The sequence below is a fragment of the Micromys minutus genome (genome assembly GCF_963924665.1).
Source record: "Micromys minutus genome assembly, chromosome: 10".
Lineage (NCBI taxonomy): Eukaryota > Metazoa > Chordata > Mammalia > Rodentia > Muridae > Micromys > Micromys minutus.
Genome location: NC_137979.1, coordinates 45,365,632 through 45,377,506, shown reverse-complemented (window position 1 = coordinate 45,377,506; position 11,875 = coordinate 45,365,632). Strand labels below are relative to the sequence as shown.

General features: G+C 47.9%; 1 protein-coding gene across 2 annotated transcripts; it reads left to right on the top strand.

Annotated features, from left to right (window-relative positions):
- Positions 1-6,654: 6,654 nt before the first annotated feature.
- Positions 6,655-7,704, top strand: LOC308425381 (eukaryotic translation initiation factor 3 subunit H-like; the record flags this gene model as incomplete). 2 transcript variants are annotated; one of them, XM_080922655.1, is made up of 2 exons in its annotated part: positions 6,655-6,942; positions 7,078-7,704. In XM_080922655.1, 2 exons carry the CDS (start codon positions 6,655-6,657, stop codon positions 7,702-7,704), a joined length of 915 nt encoding a protein of 304 aa, XP_080778781.1. The 2 variants fall into 2 exon arrangements, with proteins under 2 accessions (XP_080778781.1, XP_080778780.1); XM_080922654.1 differs by having other exon boundaries at positions 6,655-7,704.
- Between the last annotated feature and the right edge of the window lie 4,171 nt (positions 7,705-11,875).

The window sequence follows — 11,875 nt, the reverse complement described above, 5'->3', positions numbered from 1 at the left end:
TAAGTGGACTGGTTCCCCGGGTTCTACTTAGTTACCTTCGTTAGTTCTGCTGACGATCTATCCCCTTTCCAATAGAAAGAACTCATATTCATCCTGTAAGACTCAACTCCGGTCACCCGCTCACCCTTTTACTCCTTTGGGCACTTTGGTGACCCTGCCTATATTCCTAAGGCACCTTGTGTATCCATTTCGGAAACACCTGCTAATTCACCTTGTTACCATCTGTTCACCCGACTGCCTCGCCTACTCAACTGTGACTTCCCAGAGGGCAGGAAATGAGCCTTAGTCACCCCTGCAGCATCAGGACCAGCACCGTGTCTGGTAGAAAGAAGGATAGACAACTAAATGTGGTCCTGGGAGACATGCTAGGGGGAGAGGGTCCAAGAGGATGTGGGACCCCACAAGGATCGGAAGTTTGACATTTTAAGTCTCTGTCTTTGAAGTTGAGGTATCTCACCTGGGCATCCAGGAGACACACCCAGATTTTCCTGGTGGGTGGAAGAGGTCAGACACATCAGCTAGCCTCCATGGGCCCCACCTTTCTGTGGTACTTGCCAGAGGCAGGGAAACAGGAGGTGCATACACAGATGTGTGAGGCATCCTGCCGTCTACAATATGCTTTTCAGCCCTTGTTCTTGGAAGGGTTGGGATGGCATAGGTCCCTCCAGGGACCAACTGAGTGTACCTAAAAGTACCTACCCTTCACCAGAGAGGCACTCAGAGAGCTACCTCTCTCTTCTCTCTCTAAGACATGCTTCCTACTTCCAGTGAAACCCAGGGGGACTTTATGGCCATGATAAAAGATAAGAAATCCCATGCCCATTTGGTCCCAACTTTTCCCCTAGATCCCCAGAATGTCCCCCTGCCTTCTCAGTTGCCATCAATCTTACCAGGGAGGGAGTAATGCTGGGTCCTGTCCGTCAGCTAGGTGTGTGGTGAGGAGCCAGAGCTTGTCTTCCTATAGGTTGAGAGAATGACTGAGTGTCCCTTACCAGGACAGACTGCTTTATGCCTTCACGGAGGCAGGGATGTAGACTCTCACAAACCCCGCCTGCCTCAATGACCCCACCTCTTTTTGCTCCACTTCCAGGAGAACAGCATCAACCTGTTTGAAGTGTGCCCCGCCTCAGGCCCTGGGCCCTGGCCTCATAAGAGATGAGGGGGTGGGTAGGGAGATGCCAGGCAGGTGTCTGTGTAACTGGGGCTGAGACAGAAAGAAATGGCGACTGAAAGTTTGCTTGTGGACTTTGGGGAGCAAGGGAGGCAGTGGGGGGTTTGCTGCACGTGTGTGTGTGTGTGTGTGTGTGTGTGTGTGTACATATACAGAATATATGTGCACCCACACACATCGGTGTGATGGCAAACAGCAGAGGAGGTATGCTGTGAGCATTCAGCTGTCTCCCTGCAGGCCATTCAGGAACTTCCCCTGTCTTTCTTTAGTTGCCACTCGGAAATCACTTCAAAGAGGATTCTACACTCACAGGCAGCGCTCTAGAATCCAATCTATGTGATTTACTGCGAGGCCGTATGAAGAATCAGTTTCCTGGAGATTTCCTTAGGGGCTGGTGGGAATGAGGACAGAGTCTCACACTCCACAAAACACCTTTAAAACTTGGACTCTGCTCTCAAAACCTCCTTCGACACTTTGCCCCGCCTCTCTGGTCCCCATCCCTCATTCCTTTTCTTGCCTCCTTTACGACTCACTTCCTGCCTCTCTGGCCCAACGTTAGCCTTGTAGACAGCTCTGCCTGTCAGTTGTCTGGTGCTCATCTTCCTCAGGGGAGGCGGAGTGAGGGCTTGGGTGTGTGGGATGGTTTTGTTATGTGAGCATACATGTGCCGCGTGTTATGCAAATCTGTTTTCTCTTTCCCTCTAAAGCTTTGCCCCTGTCTCTGCTTCTTTAAGTCACTACACTCTAGGGCATCTGAACTCTTGACTATGGCCCAGGGGATGTGCAAACGCCTAGCTCTTAATTAGCTCTTCGAAGGCCAAACTGACCATTACTCGGTCAGCCATCTGGGAGTCTGTTCATAGAGTCTAGCCTCCTCTGGTGTCGTGACCAAGGTTTCTTGTCTCCTCCATCTTTGAAAGGTCTATGGAGGAGCAGTTGTGTGAAGTCACACATGTGTCTGTTTTTCCTGAAAGCCCCCAAGTCCTCTGACCTCACATCTGGCTTCTTTCTCTTGTCGTCCGTCTGCCATGCAGATCTCTCTCCAGCCTGACGTCATTCTCCTTATCCTTCCTCCACCTCATTTCTGTCTATTGCACCATTTCCCCACCGACTAATGCTGTTCTAAGCACCAGGCTTAGAGGGCTCAAGGAAGGAAGGAGGAGGAAATGACAATGTGCTCAGGTGTGTCCCTGGGCTGCTGGCCTTCACGTGTGGATGCCCTGGCCTCTTTACATCCCAGACCTCCTCTGCGGAGTTTCCTTATTATCAGAGCTGGGGTGAGTGTGTGTGTCTGTGTGAGTGTGAGTGTGTGACTGTGTGACTATGTGTGTGTGTGTGAGTGTATATGTGAGTGTATGTGACTGTGAGTGTGCATGTGTGTGACTGTGTGACAATGTGTGAGAGTGAGTGTATGTGTGTGTGTGTGTAACTGTGTGACTAAGTGACTGTGTGAGAGTGGGTGTGTGAGTGTATGTGAGTGTGTAAGTGTATGTGTGTGAGTGTGTGAGTGTATGTGAGTGTGTAAGTGTATGTGTGTGAGAGTGTATGTGAGTGTATGTGTGTGTAATTGTATGAGTGTATGTGTGTGTGAGTGTATGAGAGTGTGAGTGTGCATGTGTGTGACTGTGTGACAATGTGTGAGAGTGAGTATATGTGTGTGTGACTGTGTGACTATGTGACTGTGTGAGAGTGGGTGTGTGATTGTATGTGTGTAAGTATATGTGTGTGTGAGTGTGTGAGTGTATGTGAGTGTGTGTGAGTGTGTGTGTGAGAGTGTATGTGTATGTGAGTGTATATGTGTGTAATTGTATGAGTATATGTGTGTGTGAGTGTATGAGAGTGTGAGTGTGCATGTGTGTGACTGTGTGACTATGTGTGAGAATCATTGTGTGTGAGTGTATGTGTGTGTGTATGTGAGTGTATGTGTGTGTAATTGTATGAGTGTATGTGTGTGAGTGTATGAGAGTGTGAGTGAGTGGGTGTGTGTGTGAGTGTGTGAGTACATGTGAGTGTGTGTGAGTGTGTGTGACTGTGTGACTATGTGTGAAAGTGAGAGTGTGTGAGTGGGTGTGTGAGTATATGTGTGTGTGAGTGTATGTGAGTGTGTGAGTGTATGTGTGACTGCCACTATGTGTGAGAGTGAGTGTATGTGTGTGTGTGAGTATATGTGAGTGTGTGTGAGTGTATGTGTGTGTGAGTGTGTGAGTATGTGTGTTGTGGATAGTTACACACATATATCTCATGATGCTCTTGTGAAAGTCAGAGGACAATTTTGGAGTCAAGCATCTCCACCTTTATGTAGTATCCAGAAAGTGAACTCAGGTCATTCGGTTTACTTAGCAAGTGCCTTTATTTTCTGAGCCACTCTTATGTTCAGGGGAATATAGGTAAGAATTTAAATTGTATTTGAAAAAAATATGTACGTGTGTGTGTGTGTGTGTGTGTGTGTTTTGAATTTGTAGCCCAGGGTGACCTCGAACACAATCCTCTTACCTCAGCCTCTGGAGTTTTGGGATTGCACATTTGCGTTGGCTACACCTAGCTTTGTAAGAACTTAGTTTTTATTTATTTTCATTCCATGTGTACGAAGGCTTACTTGCACATATGTAAGTGTGACAAGAAGACTGTATCAGAGCTTCTGGATCTGTAGTTTAGGTAGTTAGGAGCCACCGTGTGGGTGCTGGGAACTAAACCCAGGTCTTCTGCAGGAGCAGCCAATGCATGCTATTTATTTATTTGTTTGTTTGTTTATTTATTATTATAAGTACACTGTCTTATAAGTTGCTGTCTTCAGACACACCAGAAGAGGGCATCAGATCCCATTACAGATGGTTGTGAGCTGCCATGGGGTTGCTGGGAATTGAACTCAGGACCTCTGGAAGAACAGAGCTGGAGTTACCATAGTAGTAAGCTGCTTAACATGAATTGAGCCATTTTCCAGCTACTGTGAAAATTCCTGAGGTCAGACTAAAGACATGAGGGAGGGAGAGGGTAAAATAAAAAGCAAACAAACCCAGAAAAGTTTTGAAGTCAATTAAAGTGGCTTAATCCCAAACGGAAATGGTTGTGGGCGTGGTGCTGCAGCTGGTGGTAGGCTTTGATCTTATCTCCCTCTGGTGGCCAAACTATGTAAATGCTAGCAGATGCTCATCCCAGATTCTTTGACTCTATAGGTATGCATAACGTGTGTTTGTGTGTGTGTGTGTGTACGCATTCATGCATACATACATGTATGTGTTGCTACATGGAGCATGGAAATAGGAAAAGGAGGAAGTTTGCTACTTCGTGCTCTTTGGCAAACTTAATGCCTCTATCTGTCCCATAGCTCTCTGAGGACAGACTCAGGCACCAGGACAGAGCTTTCTTTTTTAACAATTTATTTATTTATTCTATATGAGTACACTGTAGCTGTCTCCAGACACATCAGAAGAGGGCATCAAATCTCATTACAGATGGTTGTGAGCCACCCTGTGGTTTCTGGGATTTGAACTCAGGACCTATGGAAGAACAGTCAGTGCTCTTAACCACTGAGCCATCTCTCCAGCCCAGGACAGAGCTTTCTTTCCTTAACATGTTTTTCCTTTTATTGCTGCTGACTTTCCCCCCTTGGAAGACCAGCACAAGAAAAGGAAAGCAGATGGCATGGAATGGAGAACGACGGTGTCTGGAGGTCAGGGGACAGAGGAGGTTCTGAAATGCAGGAGACGGAGTGTGCTGTGGGCTGTGGGTGGCTGGAGCAGCTGAGGGTAGTGACTCCTTGCACAGACACATTCCCAGACTTTCTCAGGCAAGAAGAGGAAAAGAGATTGGAGGGAGATGTTGAGGCAGGAGGAAGCTGTTTTACATCTCACACTGGAGACTCAGGTTCTTGGCTTGTTTCTGCACCTCTCCTCCCCTCTCCCCTTAATACATAGTGCAGGCTGGCCTCAAACTCCCAATTCCCCTGCCTCAGCCACTTGGGTTCTGGGATTATAATACCCCATCAGACTGGTTTGCTGTTTTCCCTCTTTTTCTTTCTCTCCATTACCCTCTTCCCGCTCCCACCTTTTCCCATCTGTAGCTGGTGGGACAGGCACAGCCTCCTCAGCTGGGGTTGCTAGACCTGCCCAAAGGGACATAGCTTCCAGATCCTTGCCGGAGAGACTGGGTCTCAGCTAAGGAAAGCTGGGAACCCAAACTGCCCCAGGCCTATCCCTAGCCACAGCTGTGGCAGGACAAAACATCTGGAGAGTGACTATTGTTGAGAAATACTAGGGATCACAGAGCTATGACAAGGCTTCTGGGTTTGGGTATAGAGAAGCTTGTCTTGTGTGTGTGTGTGTGTGTGTGTGTGTGTGTGTGCGTGCGCGTGTGTGTGTGTGCGCGCGCGCGTGTGTTCACATTATTTTTATCTGTCTTTGTTTTTAGACAGAGTCTCACATAGCTTTGTCTGGCCTCAAACTGTCCATGTAGTTGAGGTTAGCCTTGTGAGTTCTGGGATTACAGTCATTTGCCATCACAACCAGATGTTTGCATATGTGTAAAGGCCAGAAAAAAAAAAAATCCCATCAGGGCTTAGTCATCAACTTCTCATCCAGAGGTCCTTGAGCATGCAGACATGAAGATGGAAGGATCTCGCTACTACTTGGAAGAAATTTGGCCTAGGATGGTTCCCATCTGCACAGGAGAGAACACAAAACAGAACAAACGAACAACAACGACAATGACAACAACCCACAAAATGCTTTGCACTTAGAGAGTCATCGATCTCAGAAGTGACCGGCAGCAAAAATCTTAAAATTCAGCTCTACCGTCATCTTTGATGACCCTCTGTAGGATATGAGCGCTAGGGATGAGCAAAAAAAAACGGGCAAGGATTAGAACCCAAACACCTAAAATCAGTACGGAAGCCTGTTAGGAGCCTGCGGGGTGGCCCTGAAGTCCCCCATGCTTTTTCAGTGTTGGAGGACTCATCCCATCCGTGACAGCTAGATGACGTCAAACTCAATTTTGTCCTCTGGTAGTCTCAGGCTTACCCTGTAACCTCAGGTGCCATGCTGGTCTGTCAGGTCTCTGACTCTAGGGGTGTGGCCAACAGCTGCTCCTCCTCTCAGCCGGAAGTATGGGCTGGTCCGATGGGCTGGCTCTTGCTTAAGAGCTGTGTGTGTGTGTGTGTGTGTGTGAGTGTGTGCATGTACAAGTGTAGTGGGACTCGGGAGCCAATTGAAAGAACTCCTGGAACGGAATGTTCCTCTTTTTGGGTTGGAAAGGAGCATGGCGGCGGGAGTGGGAGGTAGATGTGTTTGTACATCTGTCTTTTTCTTGGAGGAGGAGACAACAACAGTTTTCCCTTGCTTCATCTTCCCTGTGGCTTTGCAGGCGGGATGGCTTCACAAGCATGCAGCCTGTGTACTGGCAACCGGCACTATGTTTGTTTTAACGCTGAGCTGAGGCCATCTACTAATAAAGACATTTATTCCCTTTCTTCCTGTCTGGCTGCAAACATGGCGTCGCGCAAGGAAGGCACCGGTTCCGCCGCCACCTCCTCCAGCTCTGCCGGCGGCGCGGTGGGGAAGGGCAAAGGCAAAGGCGGCTCTGGAGATTCGGCCGTGGAGCAGGTGCAGATCGACGGCCTGGTAGTATTAAAGATAACCAAACGTTATCAAGAAGAAGGACAAGGAACTGAGGTCGTTCAAGGGGTGCTCCTGGGTCTGGTTGTGGAAGACCGACTAGAGATTACCAACTGTTTCCCGTTCCCCCAGCACACTGAGGACGATGCTGACTTTGATGAAGTGCAATATCAGATGGAGATGATGCGCAGCCTCCGCCACGTGAACATCGACCACCTCCACGTGGGCTGGTATCAGTCCACGTACTACGGCTCGTTCGTTACCCGGGCGCTTCTGGACTCTCAGTTCAGCTACCAGCACGCCATCGAGGAGTCTGTGGTGCTCATCATAAAAACTGCCCAAGGCTCGCTCTCGCTGAAGGCGTACAGGCTGACTCCTAAACTGATGGAAGTTTGTAAAGAGAAGGACTTTTCCCCTGAAGCATTGAAAAAGGCAGGCATCACCTTTGAGCACATGTTTGAAGAAGTGCCGATTGTAATTAAAAATGCACATTTGATCAGTGTCCTAATGTGGGAGCTGGAGAAGAAGTCAGCTGTGGCTGATAAACACGAACTGCTCAGTCTTGCTAGCCGCAATCATCTGGGGAAGAATCTCCAGTTGCTGATGGACCGGGTGGATGAAATGAGCCAGGACGTAATCAAATACAACGCGTACATGAGAAACACCAGTAAACAGCAGCAGCACAAACATCAGTATCAGCAGCGTCGCCCGCAGGAGAATCTGCAGCGGCAGAGTCGGGGCGAGCCCCCCCTCCCTGAGGAGGACCTTTCCAAACTCTTTAAGCCCCACCAGGCCCCCACCAGGATGGACTCACTTCTCATTGCAGGTCAGATTAATACTTACTGTCAGAACATCAAGGAGTTCACTGCCCAAAACTTAGGCAAACTCTTCATGGCCCAGGCTCTTCAAGAACACAATAATTAAGAAAAGGAAGCTTCCAGAAAAGGAGTTGAGTAGGCTGACTGTTGAGAGTCCACCAGTGTGACTTGGAAAATGTATTTCTATACTGTAAAGTGGACAGTTTGTGTGCGCTGTGATGTCGCTGCTGTGATGTTGCCGCTGTGATGGATTTCTAGCCAATAATAAAACTTCAATTGGTTTAAAAAAAAAAGACATTTATTTATTTGATATTTTAATTTATTTATTTTGAGACAACATAGCCCTGGTTATCCTGGAACTAACCTTGAACTCACTAACTCTGCCTCCTAAGTGCTGGGATTAAAGGTGTGCACCACCATGCCTGGCTCTAATATATATTTTTTTATATTTATTTATTTTATGTATATGAGTGTTTTGTCTACATGTGTATGTATACCATATATATGTATGTATATGTATACACACATACACACACCCCTAGGGAGGCCAGAAGAAAGCGCCAAATCCCTTGGAACCATAGTTATGGATGGTTGAAAGCCCTGTGTGGGTGTTGGGAACTGAATCCAGGTTTCTCTACAACAACAAATGATCTTAACTACTGAGCCATTTCTCTAAGCCCTTGAATAATAATTCACGATTTAAAAAAAATCTTCCTTTTCAATGTGTATGTATGTGTGGTGTATCCATGTGCACGCATGTTCATGTGTGTCCATTTGCATGCACTTGTGGAGACTTGAGGTTCATTTTAGGAGTCTTTGTTGATGGGTCTCTGTCTTATTTATCGAGGTCTCTCACCTGAACTCAGAGCTCTTCAATACCAGTCTAGCTTGTCACTTGCTGCAGCGAGTCCCTGCTTTCACCTTCTAGTGCTGTGATTGCAGGTAAATCACGACGCCACCCAACATTACATAGATTCAGGGGATCCAAGCTCTAGCCCCAGTGCCTTCTGCTTGCAGAACAAATGCTTTAACTCCAGAGCCATCTTTCTAACCTCTGCCCTTAATGTTTGTTTTTATTTTATGTGTATGAGTGTTTTGCTTTTGTGTATACATAGCACCATGTAAATGCTTAGTACTCTCAGAGACCAGAAGGGGGCGCCAGACCTCCTGGAACTGGAATTACATACCGTTGTAAACCGCCATGGATGCTGGGAATCAAACCCAGTCCTCTGCAAGAGCAGCCAGTGCTTTTAGCCCCTGAGCCATCTTTCCAGCCTCTTACCAAGAGTTTTTATTTGTTGTGCTTTCGGTAATAGAAAATCTTTCCATTATTGTATGATAATTTAGTACTTGTTTTTAAAAAAGATTTATTTATTTGTTTAATGTATATGGGTACACTGTAGCTGTCTTCAGACACACCAGAAGAGGGCATCAGATCCCATTACAGATGGTTGTGAGCCACCATGTGGTTCTTGGGAATTGAACTTAGAACCTCTGGAAGAGCAATCAGTGCTCTTAACCGCTGAGCCTTCTCTTGTTAACAATGTATTTTGGTCATACACACCTCCAACTCTCCCTCACTCCCTCAGGCATCCCCCAACATCATGCCCCCTTCCCGTCCTTATCTCTGTCTCTCCCCACCTCCCTCCATCCCTTCGTGAAACTCCTTGACTCCACTTAGTGCTGGCTGTTGGGATGCCGGTTGATCTTGTTCCTGTAAGGTTGTGCATCTGGGTGCACTGGCAATATTGGCAATGCCATGTTCCGAAGACATTCCATAGCTCTGCCCACATCCTCTGGCTCTCCCATTCTTTCTGATTCTTCCAAGATGTTCCTGGATCCTTGGGGTGGGGGTTGATACAGATATCTCATTTAGGGCTGAGCACTTAAGAGTCACAGTCTTAGCATGTTTACCAACTATGATCTCCGTATTAACTGCCTTGAATTCCCTTGGTCTTCTGCCTTGGTCCCCCAGTTGCTAGAATTGCAGATTCGCCGACAAAACCGGTTTTAATGCTTTTAAAAATGTTCGTTTGTTTAGTGACAGAGTGTTATATAACCAAAAACTGGCTTCAAATTCTTGGCAGTTTTCACTTTAGATTCCCCCAGTACTAGGGTTATAGATGAATGTCACCATACCCAGGTTTTGTCATTTTATTTATTAGCCCTGGCCATCCTGGAACTCACGCTGTATACCAGATTGGCCTCAAATTAAGAGACTCACCTGCCTGTCTCACTTCCTGAGTGCTGGGATTAAAGTTGTGCACCACCGCTACTATTCCCCAGCCTGGATCCTCAGCTGAGCCAACTCTCCAGCCTAATTATTTTTATTTTTGGACAGATAAATCTCTTTTTGCACTAAGACCTACAAATTATACTGTAGATTCTGTTTGGTGCTCCTGTGCCTATCCTGGTAGGCCCAGTATATAGATGATTGCTCCCCCCTCCCCCCTCCCCGTCCCCCATTCCTGACCCTGACTATGCAGACTATGCAAAGCCTAGCAGGTGGAGGATATTCCTAGTCAGCTTGGAGTAGAGTTTGCTAGAAGTCTTCAGCAGCTGTTAAGGACTGTCTCCATGCCTCCTCGTCCCCAGGCAGATGAGATACTCCTGCAGTTTGAGAAACAGGAAGCTTCCTGAAGGAGGCAAGTGAGCATTCCTTCCAGCGCAAGCTCTAGGCTCTCGCTGAGGTTAAAGACAATCTCCCAGTTATGGCCTCATTTAAGACCTTCTCCCTCCCTAACAGCCCGTGATCCGTCTTCTGGTGACCAGCTCCATCCTCAGTCCTTTTAAGTCCTTTCTTTGCCTCTCCCCAGCCCTGTAAGCATTGTCCATCCAGCTCCGCCTCCAGAGAGCACAAAGGTGGTGGTCCCCAGAGCTACAATGGAGACCACCCGAGGCTACCCATCTTAAGCTCCAGCCAGCCTCAGCACCACTTCCCACATTCCTTCTGCCCCACCCCGGCTACACCCCATCCCCTGCCCCGCCCCCGCCTCGTCAAGGCCCACTCCTCCTCCTACTGACTACTCTGCTCCGCAGAACTCAACCCCACCCCCCCCACACCCCACCCCCCGCCGCACAACTCAAGCCCCGCCTACTCTGCGTGCCGCCTCTTTCCAGCTCCTGCAGTGCCTGCCCTTCATCAACCTCAGCCCCACTCTGGGGCAGGATTAGAACTTTTTTTTTTTCTTTTTGCAAGAATTCGGCCAGCGGGAGCAAGCCCTTTAGCATCACCCCTCATCCTCCACCTTATCTTCTAGATCCCGGAAACCCTGTTTGTTCAGGCCCTGATTAAGCTCTGGGGGCCAGACAGCAGTAACTGACTTCTCTGGGGCTTCATCTTTAGGATCCTCTTCTCCTAGCCACAGAAGCCTGGAGCTTTCTGGGGCTTGTTGTCTTGGTTCTTTTCTTAGACACCCCTTAGTAGGGAACCATGGGCAGGACAGGGTCTGGGGTGGAGTGTCCCCATTGCTTTGCCCCTTCCTCCAGAAGGTTATCCAGTGTCTCCACATCTTTGACCACTACTTGCTTTCTTTTTCCTCCTTTCTCTTCTTCTTCTTCTTCTTCTTCTTCTTCTTCTTCTTCTTCTTCTTCTTCTTCTTCTTCTTCTTCTTCTTCTTCTTCTTCTTCCTCCTCCTCCTCCTCCTCCTCCTCCTCCTCCTCCTCCTCCTCCTCCTCCTCCTCTTCTTTTTCCTATTTCTTCTTCTTTTTCTTCTTCTCCTTCTCCTCTTCTTCTTCCCCCTCCTCCCCCCTCCTTCTTTTCCTTTTCTGTAATTGATGGGGCTGAAGCCCAGACCCTCTTTTCCTCTTAGCTGCAACCCTAAACTTACCCTCCTCAGTCCTCCTAGCAGGAGACTTGTTCTTCTCACTTCCGGTGGTCCTCGCTTTAAGCCTCAGCTCCAGCATTTGGAGTTTTCTCTCTACCAACCCAAGGCTGGAAGGCTTTGGGGCCTCGTCTCTCTTTCTACTCAGCCAGCTCCAGGAAATTACCTATTCATGCTAGGCTGGGGCCTACCCCCAGGTATCTGGAATCTTGCCTTAAAGTGAAACTGGATAGCCAAACTCTGGCACATCCAGGTAGAGGAGGTTAGCTTTGGTATACTGTGCCCTTTGGAAAAGCTTACCTTTCTCTTCTTGGCCAGGCCATAAGTATATACATCAGCAAGGCTACCTACCAGCTCCACAGGCCCATTAGTATCTTAGAACCCACTCTATCCTCCCTAAATCTGGGCAGGGGTGGAGATTGGAGGAGCCAGGCTACCTTTTCTCTAGTCTTC